This window comes from Malassezia japonica, chromosome 9 (genome assembly GCF_029542785.1).
Source record: "Malassezia japonica chromosome 9, complete sequence".
Classification (NCBI taxonomy): Eukaryota; Fungi; Basidiomycota; class Malasseziomycetes; order Malasseziales; family Malasseziaceae; genus Malassezia; species Malassezia japonica.
The window spans coordinates 294,796-310,393 of record NC_083378.1 but is presented as its reverse complement, the minus strand read 5'-3'; the positions used below and the strand labels follow the sequence as shown (position 1 = coordinate 310,393).

Below are 15,598 nucleotides of genomic sequence, written 5' to 3'. Positions count from 1 at the left end.
CTGCGCCGACGGGGACGACGGCCGTGAGGACGAGGTCGGGTAATGCGACGTGTTCATCGCGGCGTCGCGTGCCAAAGCACTGATGCGCGGGCTGCTCGTCCTAGGACTTCCTAGTGATTGAAAGCGCGCAGAAGAGTCGCGGTACGGCGACATCTTTCCGGGAAGGTGGTGGGAGAGCATCATGCGCGGCGATCCTGCCGGCGAGTTCGGGCCGTACCCCTCAGGCACGGCTAGTTTCGACACGTTGGACGAATGGCCACTCGACTGCCCGCCAGGTGGCGGCGGCAGGATCGGCGGCAAGCGACTCATATTTTACAGACAGATTCCAGGGGCAAGTCCGTCCAGACGACTGCACATGCCCGCGCCGAAAAGCAGCTGGCCCCGGCGTTGCAGAGCAAAACGCAGTGCACAGGCCCCCTTGCGACTTAGCACTCGGCCGAAAAGCACATACCAACGGGACATGTCACGTGAGCGACGCGTGGTGTGTTGGAGGTGTTGCACCGTACGCCATGGACCCGGACGCGTCGCGCGGGGGGGCGGGGCCGAGCGCCGTGCCGGCCACACCGGCGTCGGCCAAGACGCCAGCACGCGCGCGTATGATGCAGACGCCGGGACGCATGCTCTCGAATCCGTTTGCGACGCCGGCGCGCCGCACGGCCCTGCAGACGCCGGGCAGGACCGTCTCGCGTCCGGTGCGCACGCCGGCCGCTCCGGCGCCGCCGCAGCAGCGGCTGGTCATTCACAAGCTCATTTTGCAGGACTTTAAGTCGTATGCGGGCCGCCAGGAAATTGGGCCGTTTCACAAGTCCTTTTCGAGCGTCGTGGGGCCCAACGGCAGCGGAAAGAGCAACGTGATCGACGCGCTGCTCTTTGTCTTTGGCTGGCGCGCGAACAAGATGCGCCAGGGGCGCCTGAGCGAGCTGATCCATAACCGCGAGGGCATCGCGGCCCCGCCCCAGTGCACGGTGGAGGTGTGGTTCCGCGAAATCGTCGACACACCCGACTCGGAGGCGTTTACCGTTGTGCCAAACAGCCGCCTGATTGTGGCACGCACCGCGATGCGCAATAACACGTCGCAGTACACAATCAACGGAAAACGCTCGTCATTCACAGAAGTCACGGCGCTTCTCAAGCAGCGCGGCATCGACTTGGACCACAAACGCTTCCTCATCCTCCAGGGCGAGGTCGAAAGCATCGCACAGATGCCGCCCAAGGCCAAGACGGAGCACGAGGAGGGGCTCCTCGAATATCTCGAGGATATAATTGGCACAAGCGACCTCAAGCAGCCGATCCAGGAACACGCACAGGCAGTCGACTCCGCCAATGAGGCCCGCTCAGAGAAGCTGCACCGCGTCAAGATTGTGCAGCGCGAAATGGACCTCCTCGAGCCCAAGCGGCGCGCCGCCGAGCAGTACCTGCGCGACCACAATGCACTGATGCGACACCAGTCGGCCCTATGGCAAAAGTTCATGTGGCAGTCGCGCAACACGCTCGCCGCCGCCACCGCGGAGCACACGGCGCTCGACGCGCACTTTGAGGCCGAGTCGCAAAAGCACAGCCACGCCAAAGAGGCCTCGGCGTCGCTCCAAACCGAGCTCGACGCGCTCCACGCAGCCGGCACGGAGCTCGAAAAAAAGGTGCAGGCGCTGGCCAAGGACCTTGCACGCGAGGAAAAGCAGCACGTCGAGCTCAGTGCGCGCTCCAAGCTGCTGAACGGAAAACGCAAAAAGCTCGCGACGAGCCTCGCCGACGGCCGCTCAAGCGCGTCGGAAGCACGGGATGCCGCACAGCAGGCGGGCGAGGAGCTCGAGCAGATCCTTGCCGAGCTCGCCGCGCACGAGTCGTCGCTCGAGCGCGAGCAAGCGGCTCTGCAGACCATGTGCGAGGGGCTCGAAAGCAAGACGCGCGTGTTTAACGATGCGATCGAGGAAAAGCAGCAGGAGCTCGCGCCGTGGGCCGCCAAGATCCAGGAGCGCACGGCCGCGCGGAATGTCGCACAGCAGGAGCGCGAGCTGCTGGCCGGGCGGGGCGACGAGGTCGCACAGCGCCGTATCGATGCGGAAGAGCGCTTGGGGGACCTCGAGCGCGAGGCCGAGGAACGGGTATGTAACTGTGGCTAATGCAGCGTGCCGAAATGGAGCGCCTCACGACCGAGCACGAATCGCTCTCGGACAAGGCCGCGGACGATGCAGAGATGATCGAGGTGCGTCTTCCTTCTTACCCAGTCGATGCGCCTGCAAGAAGACAAGCTGCGTATCAAAGCACAGACGGCCAAGCGCGCGGCAGAGGACGCGATCGCATCAGTGGAGTCGAATCAGTCGCAGAACGAGGTGCTCAACAGCCTTATGCGCCAGTCAGAGCTGGGCCTCTTGCAGGGCCTGCACGGCCGCCTCGGTAGCCTTGGCACGATTCCCGACCGGTACGACCGGGCGGTGAGCACGGCGTGCCGTGCCTTGAATGATATCCTGGTCGAGTCTGTCGAGGCAGGTCAGCAGAGCATCGAGCACCTGCGCAAGCATAATGTCGGCCGCGCGCGTTTCCTTGTCCTGGAAAAGGTCAAGGAGAACACCAAGGGCATGGCGCCAATCACCACGCCAGAGAACGTGCCCCGCCTCTATGACTTGATTACGTGCAAGGATCCGCGGTACGCGCGCGTCTTTTACTCGGAGCTGGGCGATACGCTCGTCGCCAAGGACCTCGCACAGGCGACCCGCATCGCGTACGGCAAGCGCCGCTGGCGCGTCGTCACCGAGGATGGCCAGCTGATCGACAAGAGCGGTACCATGTCGGGCGGAGGCGGCAAACCGCGTCAGGGCCTCATGTCCTCCAAGCTGAGCGCGGGCGAAATCTCGCGCGAGCAGGCTGCGCGTCTCCAAAAAGACGCACAACTCGCGCAGCAGGAGCTCGAGAGCCACAGCAGATCGCTGCAGCAGCTTGTTGCAATGCACAGCGCGAGCGAGCAGCGTGGTCCCGAGATCCAGCGCAAGCTTGCGATGCTCGAGATGGACGTGCAGGCTGGCGAGCAGCGTGTCGCCGATGCAACGCAGCACCTCAAAGCGCTGCAGTCTGCACCGGACCGCAACGACAGCGACGAGGCGCGCATCGCCGAGCTCGACGAGGAGCTCGACGAGCACGCCTCCGCGCTGGCCGAGCTCGAGGCGACGAGTGGTGCGATCGAGCAGGCAATCCGCGAGCTGCAGGAGCAGATCCTCGAGGTCGGCGGTGTCGAGCTGCGCACGCTCCAAAGCAAGGTCGAAGGCGCGCGCGAAAAGATCCAACTCGCTACCGAGCGTCAGGCCAAGGTCGAGCTCGCCAAGTCCAAGGCGGAGAACGAGTTGAAGCGCTTCGAGAAGACGCATGCGTCGAGCGAGGAACAACTGCAAGCGATCGATGCAGAGCTCGAAGAACTCCAGCAAAAGATCAGCGCGCAGGAAACGGCGACCGATGCGGCACGCAAGGAGCTCGACACGGCGCGGTACGATGCGGACGAAAAGAGCGAGGCACGCAAAGAGCTGCAGGGGCAGCTCGACGAACACACCGACTCGCTCCGTGTCTTTCGCAAGCTCGAGGTGGAGACCAAGCAGAAGCGCGAGGACCTCAGGCGCCGTGTCGCCGAGCACGAAAAGCAGCTGCGGACGTGGGAGGAGAAACATGCCCAGCTCGAACTGCACGACGTGCCCGAGGCAGAGCAGGAGGCGGAGCAAGAAGGCGACCAAAGCGAGCAAGACGAGCAAGAAGGAGAGCAAGCGGCCACCAAGGCCGAGGATGAGGGAGAGGCCGAGGACGTGGCCCGCTCAGCCTCGGCGACGCCCCACGCCTCGCTGCGCCCCGAGTCGACGCACCTCGAAGAACTCGAAGAAGCCGCGCTCGAGGCGCTCGATGCACACGCCACCGAGGCGGCCATGTCTGAGCTCGAGGCGCGCATGGCCGCGCACCCCATCAACATCGACATTCTTGACGAGTACCGCAAGACCGAGGAGACGTTCCTCTCGCGTGCCAGGGACCTGGAGCAGACGACCGAGGCACGCGATCAGGCGCAGCAGCAATTCGAGGCGCTGCGCAAAGAGCGTCTCGAGCGGTTCATGGCGGGCTTTTCGCAAATCTCGATGAAGCTCAAGGAGATGTACCAGACGATCACGCTGGGCGGCAATGCGGAGCTCGAGCTGGTCGACAGCCTTGATCCGTTCAGCGAGGGCATCATCTTTAGCGTGATGCCGCCCAAGAAGAGCTGGAAGAACATCAGCAACCTGAGCGGTGGCGAAAAGACGCTGAGCAGTCTCGCGCTGGTCTTTGCGCTGCACGCCTACAAGCCCACGCCGCTCTATGTCATGGACGAGATCGATGCTGCGCTGGATTTCCGCAATGTGTCGATTATTGCCAACATTATCAAAGAGCGCACGCGCGGCGCCCAGTTCATCATCATTTCGCTGCGCAACAACATGTTTGAGCTGTCGTCGCGCCTCGTGGGTGTGTACAAAACGGCCAACTGTACCAAGAGCCTGGCGATCGACAATACGGACCTACATGCGCCGGCCGTGCCCCCGTCGCCAGCCAAGGTGCTTGCGTCGCCGACCAAGGCGAGCGGAACGCACGCACCGCTACTGTAGTATTTTTAGGGACCGCTCCTGGGCGTGGACCAGGGCGGAGAAAAGAAGGGCACATACGCTGCCCGCCAAGATCAGCCCAACGACCAAGCGGTCGCGCGAAAGTTGTGCGGCGTCAGACTCCAGGACACGTGTCAGCGGCTGGAATACATCGCGGGCGAGCGCGGACGCAACTGGCTGCAGCAGCGTCGTAGTAGGAAGGGTGGGCGCCTCAAGGGTCGGCAGCGTGAGATGCAGTGCACTCTGCAAAAGGGCCAGCGCATGCTCCGCCGCTGCAATCTTGTTCCCGACGACACACATGGCAAACTGCGAGACAGGCCCTTGCATCGGCGTGCTGCCGAGCAAATCGCGGATGGTGCCCGACAATAAATCCAGGACCGCATTGAGCGTGTCGAGCGCCCCGGGGACGAGGTGGTGCACGCTGTCCGAGAGCGCACGATTTATGTCGTCCTGCGCCGCGCCGAGTTGCGCGTTGGCGGCATCGGCCGCGTCCTTGCCTACTTGAACGAGTGGCCACGGGACGTCGGGCAGCGTCGGCAGCTCGCGGATCCGCTGCAAAAGCACATGCACCGATCCAAGCTGGACTTGCACGACGCCGAGATGAAGAAGCTGCGCAGCCAGGAGAAAGACGACGAGCGGCGTGCCCAAGGCCGATACGAAGTGCGCACCGACACGCCGCCCATACGTAGGGTACGAAGTGCGCATCGCCGGAAGGCCATACGCACACAAACTCAGTCCGAATGCAAGCAGAGCCCCGAGAGCCACGGCAATATAGCCCATGCTGGCGGCGCGCCGCACGGCTGCGCGGCACGCGTCGAGCAGCGCCCAGTCCATCTGCGCACACACTGGCGCTGCGTCGGCTATCGGCGCTCGGGGCGGCATGCGCAGACTGACCATGGCAACGCTGCGGTTCACATTGTCTTGGACGTTGCCTACAGCCAAGTGAAACGTGTCCTTGGTCGCGGCACGGAGCGAGTCGACGGTCGGCAGCTGCGTGCTCAGCTCCTGGAACGGGTGCACGAGCGCGGGCGGGAGTGTGATGTTGCGCAGGACCTGCATGGCAGCCGGCTCGCTCCACTGTGGCGCTTGGATGTGCTGCCCAAAGAGACCCAGCACGCCGTTCAGGGTATCGGTAGCGACGTCCGCTGTGCCCTGCGCGGCATTCATGAGCGTGCGCAGCACGAGCTCGAGCGCCTGGCCTGCGGCCTTGACCGCATCGGCTATCGCCTCGGTCGCCGCGTCGAGGACCGCGAGCGTCCCTTGCACGACCAGCTGTACGGTACAGAGAAAAAAAGAGCGGTACGTCGCGCAGACGAGATCGAATGCCATCTCGGCCAGTGCCAGGCTGGATCAGAACAAGGACTTACCACGCAACCAGGATCCTACCGAGCGAGCGTACAGTCGACTCAATGCCGTGCAGACTCTGCTCGCCCATCTGCCATGTGACTTCGCCAGGGAGGCTACGCAGCGTGTGCACGGCTGCGTCTGCCGAGGTGCACGCATGCTCCATACTCGCGCGCGCGTCTGCCAAGAGGCTCGTCGCCAGCGCCGCACGCCGCTGGACGGCTGCTATGCCTTTGTATGCGTACCACGCCGTAGCCGCAGCCACGGCAACGAGCCCAGGCGCGGCGCGCATGCCGGCTTTGGGGCGCGCGCCGCCTATTTAAGGTGGTTTGTGCGCACAAAGGCTCTTTGTTGACTAAGCCTCCATGGGAGATCGGAGGTCGGCGTCGCGAGAAAGGAGCGCGTCGCCGCACAGCGAAGCACCGCCGCAGCGCGATGCACGGCCCAACGTGTACCTCTATGGGCTGACGGACAATGTGGACGACCGGCACCTGGACGATATTTTCGGGCAGTACGGGCCGCTGGCGCGTATTCGCGTGCGGAGAGACACGGCGCGGCGCAGCGCTATTCTCGAATACGACCTCTTTGAGGACGCAGAAAAGGCCGTGGAACATATGGACCATGGCCAAATTGACGGAGCACTTATTCGTGCAGTGCTCCAAGAAGACCCGTCGCTCGATGTGCCTGTGCGGCCCCGGCGCGACGAGCGGCGCGACGAGCGGCATCGTGGCAGCGGCCGGGGACGCGACGTGCCCCGCGACCGGGGCTGGGGCCGTGATGCACGCGACCGGGGCTGGGGGAACGACACGCGCGACCGGGGCTGGGGCCGCCCGCCCGCACCCGACCGCGCCGAGCCTCCGCGCGACAGTGGCTGGCGGCGCGAGCCGTCGTACGAGCCCCGTGGACCAAGTCCCGAGGCATTGTAGCTACATATCCGCGCCTACGAATCCGTCATGGTCGACGCGTCGCGCACAAGTGGCATAGCACGCGGCATGACAAACTGTATTAGACGAACGACGCACCTTTTCGTCGTACTCGCGGAGGACCTCGCCAGAGAGCACCTGGCGGTCGCGCACCAGCGCCGCATACTCGAGCGCAAGGAAGTACGTCTGGCACGAGAACGCGGCCATGAGCACGGCGGTCAGTGCGTAGGTCGTAAATGCGTGCATGCCCAGCGAGCCGGACACGGCCCACCACAGCGCGTGTGCGGGCGAGTAGAGTCTGGTGAGCAAGGCAACGTACGAAAAGACATAGAGGGGCGCCTCGAGCACGTCCCACACACGCAGCGTGTACACGCGCTGACTCGGCGGCGGCGCCGGGCGCGTGCGGGGCGGGGGCACAAACCATTCCAGCACCGGAACCTGGCGTGCGCAGAACAGGGCGAGGTCGCTGCGTCAGCCATGTCACGTACCGAGCGCGCTCTTCCCACGTCGGCGGCGGCGGCGAGTCGCGCGGCGGCTCCTCGAGCGATGCATGGGGATTCTGCAAGACATCCTTCTCGTCGCGGTACCACAGGCGGTACGCGCGCCTCCGCGAGAACAAGAGGTATGCATTGTACGCCGCCGCAAGGACTAGGGCGAGCGAGAGCATGCGCGACTGCGTAAGAGAAGCGACGTACTGTATACGTGAGCGCAGCCGTGCGCTGCGCCGCGAGCATGCGACCGAGGTACGCCGAGTACCCCTTGCCCGCGTCGCCGCGGCGCCGGTCGGAAAAGAGGCGCGTGTGCCCCCTGCGCTGGCTCGGCGGCTTGTAGCTCGACGAGACGCCGGGCAGTGCGAATGCCGAGCCGGGCAGCATGAGCTGCGAGAGGAGCGAGAGCGCATGCAGCGTAAGAGCAATCGGCACACCCAGCTCGGGCGCGTACACTGCCTGCTCGAGCTCCATCTCGATGCCTTGCCAGGTCGACTGCGCCGCACCCGGGAGCTGCTGCGCCCTGTGTGAGGCACGCGACGTACCATTCCTGTGCCCTCTCTTTCCACGTCCTTGCTGTCGGCGCCTCTGCATGCAGTGTCGGCGCATCGTCCGCGACGCGCGCGCGTACCGGGCTCGCAAACGCGCCTTTGCGCTGCAACGGCGTATGCGCAGCACTGGGCGTAGCGTTGCGGGGCGTCAGTGTGCTCCGTGCCGGCGGTGTCTCGCGCGGCGTGCGCGGCGTCCACGGCCCCGACTCGCGCCGCGGAGTCATGCCAGACGCACGCTGCACGCGCTCGACACCGCTCGCCTTGCTGGCTTCGTACCGTGCGCGCCACGCCTCGTCTTGGCTACGGTCCTGGACCATGTGGAGGTACTACGGAGCGAGGCGGGCGGCGCGTGCCTCGTCGAGACGCGTCGCGTGCTGCCACGCCTCTTCGGTCAGCTCATCGAGGCCGAAAGAGACGGCGACGAGGCGCGCGATGCCGAGACACCGCTGCAGGTCGACTTCTGTATACGCGAAGCGCGGCCCGTTTTGGCGGCGCTCGACAAAGTAGTTTTGGACCGGCGCGGACATGGATTCCGGTACGCGCGCGTCGCCCTGGCGTGTCGTGAGGAGGTACGCGCGCCACGCCTGCAGCGCGGCCGGCGAAGCGGAGAGCGCGGCCTTGCCGAGGTCCACTGCGCCGCCGGCCGCCGGCCGCAGCGGCACGTGGACGTCGGCGGGCAGGAGCGACTTGCCGGTGCTCAGCACGACCACGTTCAAGTCCGTGTCCAGGTCGATCTCCGAAAAGGGGAACTGGTACGAGAGCGTGTGGCTCTGCATCACGCCCGCGAGGGCGCGGATGTTGCGCACGCCCGCGTCCAGGAGCTGGCCCTCGCCCATGCATACCTCGTCGACGAGCACACAGGTGTTGTCGGCGAGCTGCAGGCGTCCTGCAGTCATGCCCGCATCGGTGCTGCGCACAAAGTAGGTGCGCTTCGGATCGTTGAGCTCGGCGAGCGTGAGGCGCTCCTCGACGACGGCCGGCACAAGCGCCTCGAGCGTGCTGCGCAGCGCGGTATGCGGCGTGGTCGAGCGCACATTCGACAAATTGAGCGACAAGGAGCCGACCGCGAGGCCAGGGCGGCGGATATGGCTGCGTTAGGCATGCGACGTACATTTTCGCAAGGAGGGCGAGCAGCAGGAACTCGGCAGCGAGCGCGTCGCCGCCGAGGTGCTCGGCCAGGTGCGCAATCAGCGCTGTGCGCGCGTCGATCGGCGTGGCGTACGCGCGCGGCATCGACACCGCCGCGTGCTCAAGGAGCGGCAGGAGCGACGCGCGCTCGGTCGCCTTGTCAAAGAAGAGCGCATGGATGCACGGCAGCTGCGGCACCGCGGCATCTGTGCTCTCGTCGCCGAGCGGCAGGTCGGGATTCGGGATAAAGCTCAGATCCAAGAGCCCGACGACGTCCACGATCTCGGTCGTGCGCAGCTGCTCGGCCTTGTCGACGTCCGCGAGCTTGAGCAGCGCCGTGATACTCGGCTGCTCTGGGATCGGTGTGCGCTCCGAGGCGTGCGTCTTTTTTTCGTCGCTGTGAATCGCCATCTTGCCGAGTGCCGCCGCGACGTCCTCGTCGCTCTGGCCGGCGAGCAGCTGGTGTGCCCACGGCGATTCGCCCGGCACCGACACGCCAAACAACGCAAGGCGCTCGGCCATATTCCCCGGTGCCGCGGCGTCGACCGCGTCCTCGCCCTCATACCGCGCCTCGGCACCGTACAGGCCGCAGACCGGCTGCTTATTTGCCTGCAACGTGCCCAAGAACAGCTCACAGCCCAGCTGCGTCAGCCACAGTACCTACGCCAGTATCCTGCACCATGCACCGCCAGCGGACGAGCACGCCATTTCGGCGCCCCTCGGGGCTCTGTGCCCTCTCCAGCAGCACGTCTACATTGTGCACGTCGAGCAGCGGGATCTGGGTGAGTGCATAGACGTACGCGCATGCGCCGCTCCGTGTCGCGAAAGAGGTGCCGGTAGTGCGCCTCGACGCGCTCGGCCGTCCCTTGAATACTGCCACACTCAGCTACATTAGGCTCACTACCTACCGTACGTCGCCTGCACCACGTCGCGCGGCCGCTCGAGCGCGCACGCGAATTCCGTCTCGGTGGGCACCATGGCGGCGGATGTGGAGCCGCATACATCCTCGACGCATAGATCCTGATCCGGCCAGGTCGGAGCGATAGGTTGGCTACCCCGCTGAGCTATGGACGAACTGCGCGCACTGCCGTCGGCTATGCGCCCTGCGCGCCTTTGATCCTGGCCGCGTCCGATGGTTTCCCATGTGGCCCGTACTGCGTTAGATAGACGACCTACCTTTTCCTGATAGTCCTTTTCGCGGCGGAACAGGAGGATATGCGGCTCGGGTGCTGGGTGAGTCGGAGCACGTACCATGCACCTCGTAGTGCTCCCAACCGAGACTCTGTGTAATTCCGATGCCCCGCCATTCCGCATCAGATAAAATACGGAGCACGCCCGGCTCCTCGGGATCAAAGTATGACTTGGGGATCCGTTTCAGGAACGGTTTCGGGAGAATGACGTGCCTGTGTAAGCCCAATCGCGCGCCAAACACCTACCGATACTCCCAGTGATCGTCGGAGTACTTCTCCGAGTAGTGGATGCTTTCATCAGCCAGGATACGTACCGCTCCACGTACTCCTCGTACGAAGGCTCGTTCGACATGGTCTGCACGCGCCTCGCTCGCCGCGCCCCTGCCAGCCCCTCGTGCCGCAGCGTCACGTGAATGACGTAGGGACCAGACGGCCCGTGCGGTGTGTGGCAACTCCTCTACCCTACGATGGCGGACCAGAAGTACTTTACGCTGAACACCGGTGCCAAGATCCCTGCCGTTGGCATGGGCTGCTGGATGGGCTCGCCCGGCAAGTTTGATCTGGAGAACGGACTGAACGTCTCGTTCGACGCGGGCTACCGTCACTTTGACACTGCCGCGCTCTACGCCAACGAAGAGCTCGTGGGCAAGGCGATCCGCGACAGCGGCGTGCCCCGTGACCAGATCTTTGTCACGACCAAGCTCTGGAACGCCGACCACAGCAATGTCGAGAAGGCGTTCGACGAGAGCCTCTCGCGCCTGAACGTGGGCTACATCGACCTGTACCTCATGCACTGGCCGCAGTCGAGTGGCGACAACGTCTCGTTCGTCGACACCTGGAAGGACATGGAGAAGCTGCTCGAGACGCGCAAGGATAAGGTGCGCGCGATTGGCGTGTCCAACTTCAGCGTCAAGACGCTCAGCGAGCTCCTGGCCCACGCCAAGGTCGTCCCGGCGAACAACCAGATCGAGACGCATCCCTACAACCAGGACTGGGACGTGCTCGAACTCTGCCAGAAGCACAACATCTTTGTCACGGCCTACACGCCGCTTGGCCAGGCCGACTCGCCGATCCTTAAGGACAAGGATGTGCTGGCGATCGCCGAGGAGATCGGCGGTGACGTTACCCCGGCGCAGGTCGTCCTCTCCTGGAACGTGCAGCGCGGCGTGGGTGTTCTGCCGAAGAGCACGAACCCGGGCCGTGCGCGCAAGAACATTCAGCTCGTTACACTCACCGACGCCCAGATGCAGCGCATCCACGACATCACCAAGGACCCCTCGCGCCAGGGCCGCCTCAACTATGTCACCTACGACAAGCAGAGCGGCACGGTGCTGGGCTGGACCAAGGAGCAGATGGGTACGTTTCTTTTTGACTCACACAGGCTGGGAAAACACCAAGTACTATGGCGAGTAACTAGAGAACAATCCGACCGTAGACTGCCATGCCTTGGCCGCCCGCCACAATGTCTTGCTCGACATGGTAGGCCCGCTGCGTCCCGTTGCCGTGGGGATCGTACGCTTTGCCAGGGACCTTTTGCCGCTCGACCAGCAGCACACGGTTGAGGACGGGTGCATTGCGCGCCGCCTCGTCGCCCTCGGGAGAAAGCGTGAGGAGCGCAGGCATCGCGAGGTTCGAGCGCTTGCCGAGGCCCAGCTGGTACTGGTCGTTGGCGCCCCACACGTAGACATCGCGGCGCGTCTCGTCACCCACAGGCGGCGCGTCCATCACAACCGCCACCTGGCCGTCGGTGCCGACAGACAGCGAGCGCACAGGGATCGGCGTCATGGCCCGCGCCGCCTCGGAGTACTCCTGCAGGCCCGACACGGTGCGCACACGCGCCGGGACATTGCTCAGCTGGTTGCGCTGCGCATTGCCAAGCGTGCCGCGCTGCCCGGCACCGACCGCCAGCACATCGATGCGCTGCTGCACGGAAGCAAGCGCACGCGCCGCTTCGGGTACCGTCTCCTCCGGTGCGCCGGTGCTTTGCACGACAAAAAAGGTGTTGTTGCTTCCGGCAGCGACATTCGTGCACTGCGCATTCTTGCCCACCACGGAGCGCGGCCAGGTAACCTCGCTCGGCACGGCGACGGTATCGATGTGCACGCCCGCCCCAAGGCCGAGCTCGCCGTTGGCGTTGCGGCCCCACGCCAGCACGCGGCCCTCGGGCGTGCGCACGACCGAATGCTCGAGGCCGGCAGCGATCTGCGCAAAGACCACGCCATCGAGCGACGGAACCGGGCGGATCTGCGTCGCAAAGCGGATACTGCTCGGCGGCACCCACACCGAGCCGGCGGGAAGGTCGTCGAGCGGCACCTCGGCGGCGCCTCCGGCCGGCGAGCGCGCCACGACCTTGGGCTCGAGGCGCCAGTCGATCGGCTGCACTTTGTGCGCATCCGAGGCCGACGCGGCGTTGATCGTCGTGCGCGTGTAGCCCAGCTGGCCGTACGCATTCGCGTGCTCGTCGACCGGCACGGACCACACCGAGCCGTTCTTGGCCAGGGCGAGCAAGTGGTGCTCGCCCGCAGCGATCGCGACAAACGACGCTGAGGCGCTACGTGAACCCTGCATCGGGCTTAGCTTCACGTAGTCGATCGATGCGGCGGCGCCTGGGAGCTTGTTCAGCCACGAGGTCGGGACGAGCTGGTGGATGCGCTGCGACGCAAAGACGTAGATGGCGCCGCTGCGCGACAAGGCATAAATCTTGGGCCCACACAGCTGCACACGCACGATATCCTTGCCGGTGAGGGTGCGCTGCGGTGTGAGGCTCGTCTTGGGGTCGAGCTCGTCCGAGAAGCCGAGGCCCCACTGGACGACGTCGCCGTGGGCGTCGACCGCCGCGCCGTACGTCTCGCTGAGCTGGAGATCGCGCAGCGCGACGCCGTCAAACGCCGGCATCTCCAGCGGGACATTTACCGTCGCCTTGTTCTTCTGCGGTGCTGCTACCTTGTTGCTGGGTAAGTCGCGCGGCGTACCGATTGCTGCCCCAGGCCTGCACCGAGCACAGCGGAAAGCGGTGCTCGGTCGGCGGCGGAATTTCGCGCGCATCATTCCATGCGTTCGAAGAAATTGTGTACGCGGCGATGCCGCCGCCTGCCAACGCGCTCGACGTCCAGCACGCGCGTGCGTACGGCCGCCAGGCGCTGCGGAGCCCCCTCACGAACATCGTGTGGCTCGTTCGCCCCACGTGGCTGGCCGTGCGCCGAGTCATGTGATGTACAAAGAAGCACACCGAAGGACGGCGGCCCTTGGCATTGGATGCGGAAGGCTTGGACGGCACTCCGAGCAGCACCCTACCTAGCACGACCTCTCAGCTCTCGCTCCCACTTTTCGACGTGTGCCATTACGAGGATGGCAGCTCAGGCACCCGATGTGTCTCTGGTGAAGAAGGACGCGCACCCCTTTGAGCGTGCGCAGCTCGAGGGCCTGATGACGAAGCGCTTCTTTTACACGCAGGCCTTTGAGATCTACGGCGGTGTCGCGGGTCTGTACGACTACGGACCGAGCGGTGCGGCGCTCCAGGCGAACATTATTAACCACTGGCGCAGCCACTTTATCATTGAGGAGGACATGCTCGAGCTCGACACGACGATCATGACGCTTTCCGACGTGCTCAAGACCTCGGGTCACGTCGACAAGTTTGCCGACTGGATGGTGAAGGACACCAAGACCGGTGAGATCTACCGCGCGGACCATATGGTGGAGAATGTGCTCGAGGCGCGCCTCAAGGGCGATGAGGAGGCGCGTGCGAAGGAGTCGGGCGCCGGCGCCGCCGCCGCTGCCGCCGCCGCGCCTGCTGCCGACGACAAAAAGTCCAAGAAGAAGGCCAAGGCGGTGGCCGTCAAGCTTGACGACGCGCAGGTCGCCGAGTTCCACAAGATTCTTGCACAGATTGACGACTACTCGGGCGCCCAGCTCGCGGAGCTCATCAAGAAGTATGACATCCGCGCGCCCGCGAGCGGCAACGAGGTGTCCGAGCCAACCGAGTTCAACCTGATGTTTGAGAGCTACATCGGCCCCACGGGCCAGACCAAGGGCTACCTGCGCCCCGAGACCGCGCAGGGCCACTTTGTCAACTTTGAGCGTCTGCTCGACTTCAACAACGGCCGCGTGCCGTTCGCCAGTGCGCAGATCGGCAAGAGTTTCCGTAACGAGATCAGCCCCCGTGCCGGTCTGCTGCGTGTGCGTGAGTTTGTCATGGCCGAGATCGAGCACTATGTCGACCCCGAGAAGAAGACGCACGCGCGCTTCAACGAGGTGGAGAACATTGTCGTGCCGCTGCTGCACCGCGACGTGCAAAAGGCCGGCGAGACCACCGTGAAGCACATCACGATCGGCGAGGCCGTTCGCTCTGGCATGGTCGACAACGAGACGCTCGGCTACTTCCTGGGCCGCATCTACCTCTTCCTCGAGGCCATTGGTATCGACACGCAGCGCCTGCGTTTCCGCCAGCACATGGACAATGAGATGGCGCACTACGCGAGCGACTGCTGGGACGCCGAGCTCTTTACCAGCTACGGCTGGATCGAGTGTGTCGGCTGTGCGGACCGCAGCGCGTTTGACCTGACCATGCACAGCCAGCGCACGAAGCGCGACCTGATGGTCCAGGAGCCGCTCAAGCAGCCCAAGGTCTACCAAAAGTACGTGCCGACCCTCAACAAAAAGGTACTCGGCCCCGCCTTTAAGAAGGACGCCAAGCTCATCGAGGACACGATCAACAACCTCGATCAGGACGCTTTGAAGGCGCTCGAGGCGGACCTTGCTGCCGGCAACGCCTCGCTCGAGGCCAACGGCCAGACCTTTTCGATTACGAACGAGCACCTCACCGTCGAGTACAAGACGATCAAGGAGAGCGTGCGCAACTTTACCCCCAACGTCATCGAGCCGTCCTTTGGTATCGGCCGCATCTTTTACGCGCTCCTCGAGCACTCGTTCTGGTCGCGCGAAGAGGACAAGGAGCGCGGCGTCCTGTCGCTCCCGCCGCTTGTTGCGCCGTTCAAGGTGCTGATCGTGCCGATTTCCTCGAACGAGCAGCTCTCGCCGCTCGCGCAGCAGATCAGCAAGAAGCTGCGCTCGCTCGGCATCGCGTCGCGCATCGACGACAGCAGCGCGACGATCGGCCGCCGCTACGCGCGCAACGACGAGCTCGGCACGCCGTTTGCGTGCACGATCGACTTTGCGTCGGTGTCCAAGGGAACAATCACCCTCCGCGAGCGCGACACTACCTCGCAGCGCATCGGCACCGTCGACCAGGTCGTCGACGTGGTCAAGCAGCTCTGCGACGGCCGCCTCGACTGGAAGGGCGCCTGCCAGATCCTGCCCGCCTACACCGGCACGCAGGATGTGGAGGCATAGGTAGTCGGCCGAAGTAGC

At 64.7% G+C, this 15,598-nt stretch overlaps 8 protein-coding genes across 8 annotated transcripts; 4 read left to right on the top strand and 4 right to left on the bottom strand.

Annotated features, from left to right (window-relative positions):
- Positions 1–509: 509 nt before the first annotated feature.
- SMC4 (Structural maintenance of chromosomes protein 4) lies at positions 510–4,607 on the top strand (the record flags this gene model as incomplete). The annotated part of the gene is made up of 3 exons (XM_060268171.1): positions 510–2,102; positions 2,126–2,203; positions 2,226–4,607. The coding sequence occupies 3 exons, from the start codon at positions 510–512 to the stop codon at positions 4,605–4,607; spliced, it is 4,053 nt and encodes a 1,350-aa protein (XP_060124154.1).
- Positions 4,608–4,678: 71 nt separating this feature from the next.
- PRM1 (plasma membrane fusion protein prm1) lies at positions 4,679–6,240 on the bottom strand (the record flags this gene model as incomplete). Its single annotated transcript, XM_060268170.1, has 3 exons — positions 4,679–4,724; positions 4,774–5,949; positions 5,972–6,240. 3 exons carry the CDS (start codon positions 6,238–6,240, stop codon positions 4,679–4,681), a joined length of 1,491 nt encoding a protein of 496 aa, XP_060124153.1.
- Positions 6,241–6,313: 73 nt separating this feature from the next.
- MJAP1_004252 (uncharacterized protein) lies at positions 6,314–6,874 on the top strand (the record flags this gene model as incomplete). The annotated part of the gene is made up of 2 exons (XM_060268169.1): positions 6,314–6,327; positions 6,349–6,874. 2 exons carry the CDS (start codon positions 6,314–6,316, stop codon positions 6,872–6,874), a joined length of 540 nt encoding a protein of 179 aa, XP_060124152.1.
- A 14-nt stretch (positions 6,875–6,888) lies between these two features.
- On the bottom strand, positions 6,889–10,016 carry MJAP1_004251 (uncharacterized protein; the record flags this gene model as incomplete). Its single annotated transcript, XM_060268168.1, has 10 exons — positions 6,889–6,948; positions 6,971–7,337; positions 7,360–7,544; positions 7,567–7,882; positions 7,905–8,210; positions 8,238–8,999; positions 9,022–9,680; positions 9,703–9,816; positions 9,839–9,924; positions 9,947–10,016. The coding sequence occupies 10 exons, from the start codon at positions 10,014–10,016 to the stop codon at positions 6,889–6,891; spliced, it is 2,925 nt and encodes a 974-aa protein (XP_060124151.1).
- A 116-nt stretch (positions 10,017–10,132) lies between these two features.
- On the bottom strand, positions 10,133–10,580 carry CKS1 (Cyclin-dependent kinases regulatory subunit (Cell division control protein cks1); the record flags this gene model as incomplete). The annotated part of the gene is made up of 4 exons (XM_060268167.1): positions 10,133–10,141; positions 10,215–10,267; positions 10,290–10,441; positions 10,543–10,580. The coding sequence occupies 4 exons, from the start codon at positions 10,578–10,580 to the stop codon at positions 10,133–10,135; spliced, it is 252 nt and encodes an 83-aa protein (XP_060124150.1).
- Positions 10,581–10,695: 115 nt separating this feature from the next.
- On the top strand, positions 10,696–11,641 carry MJAP1_004249 (uncharacterized protein; the record flags this gene model as incomplete). The annotated part of the gene is made up of 2 exons (XM_060268166.1): positions 10,696–11,584; positions 11,610–11,641. 2 exons carry the CDS (start codon positions 10,696–10,698, stop codon positions 11,639–11,641), a joined length of 921 nt encoding a protein of 306 aa, XP_060124149.1.
- MJAP1_004248 (uncharacterized protein) lies at positions 11,642–13,391 on the bottom strand (the record flags this gene model as incomplete). The annotated part of the gene is made up of 2 exons (XM_060268165.1): positions 11,642–13,178; positions 13,201–13,391. The coding sequence occupies 2 exons, from the start codon at positions 13,389–13,391 to the stop codon at positions 11,642–11,644; spliced, it is 1,728 nt and encodes a 575-aa protein (XP_060124148.1).
- A 185-nt stretch (positions 13,392–13,576) lies between these two features.
- On the top strand, positions 13,577–15,580 carry GRS1 (glycine--tRNA ligase; the record flags this gene model as incomplete). Its single annotated transcript, XM_060268164.1, has 1 exon — positions 13,577–15,580. One exon carries the CDS (start codon positions 13,577–13,579, stop codon positions 15,578–15,580), a length of 2,004 nt encoding a protein of 667 aa, XP_060124147.1.
- Between the last annotated feature and the right edge of the window lie 18 nt (positions 15,581–15,598).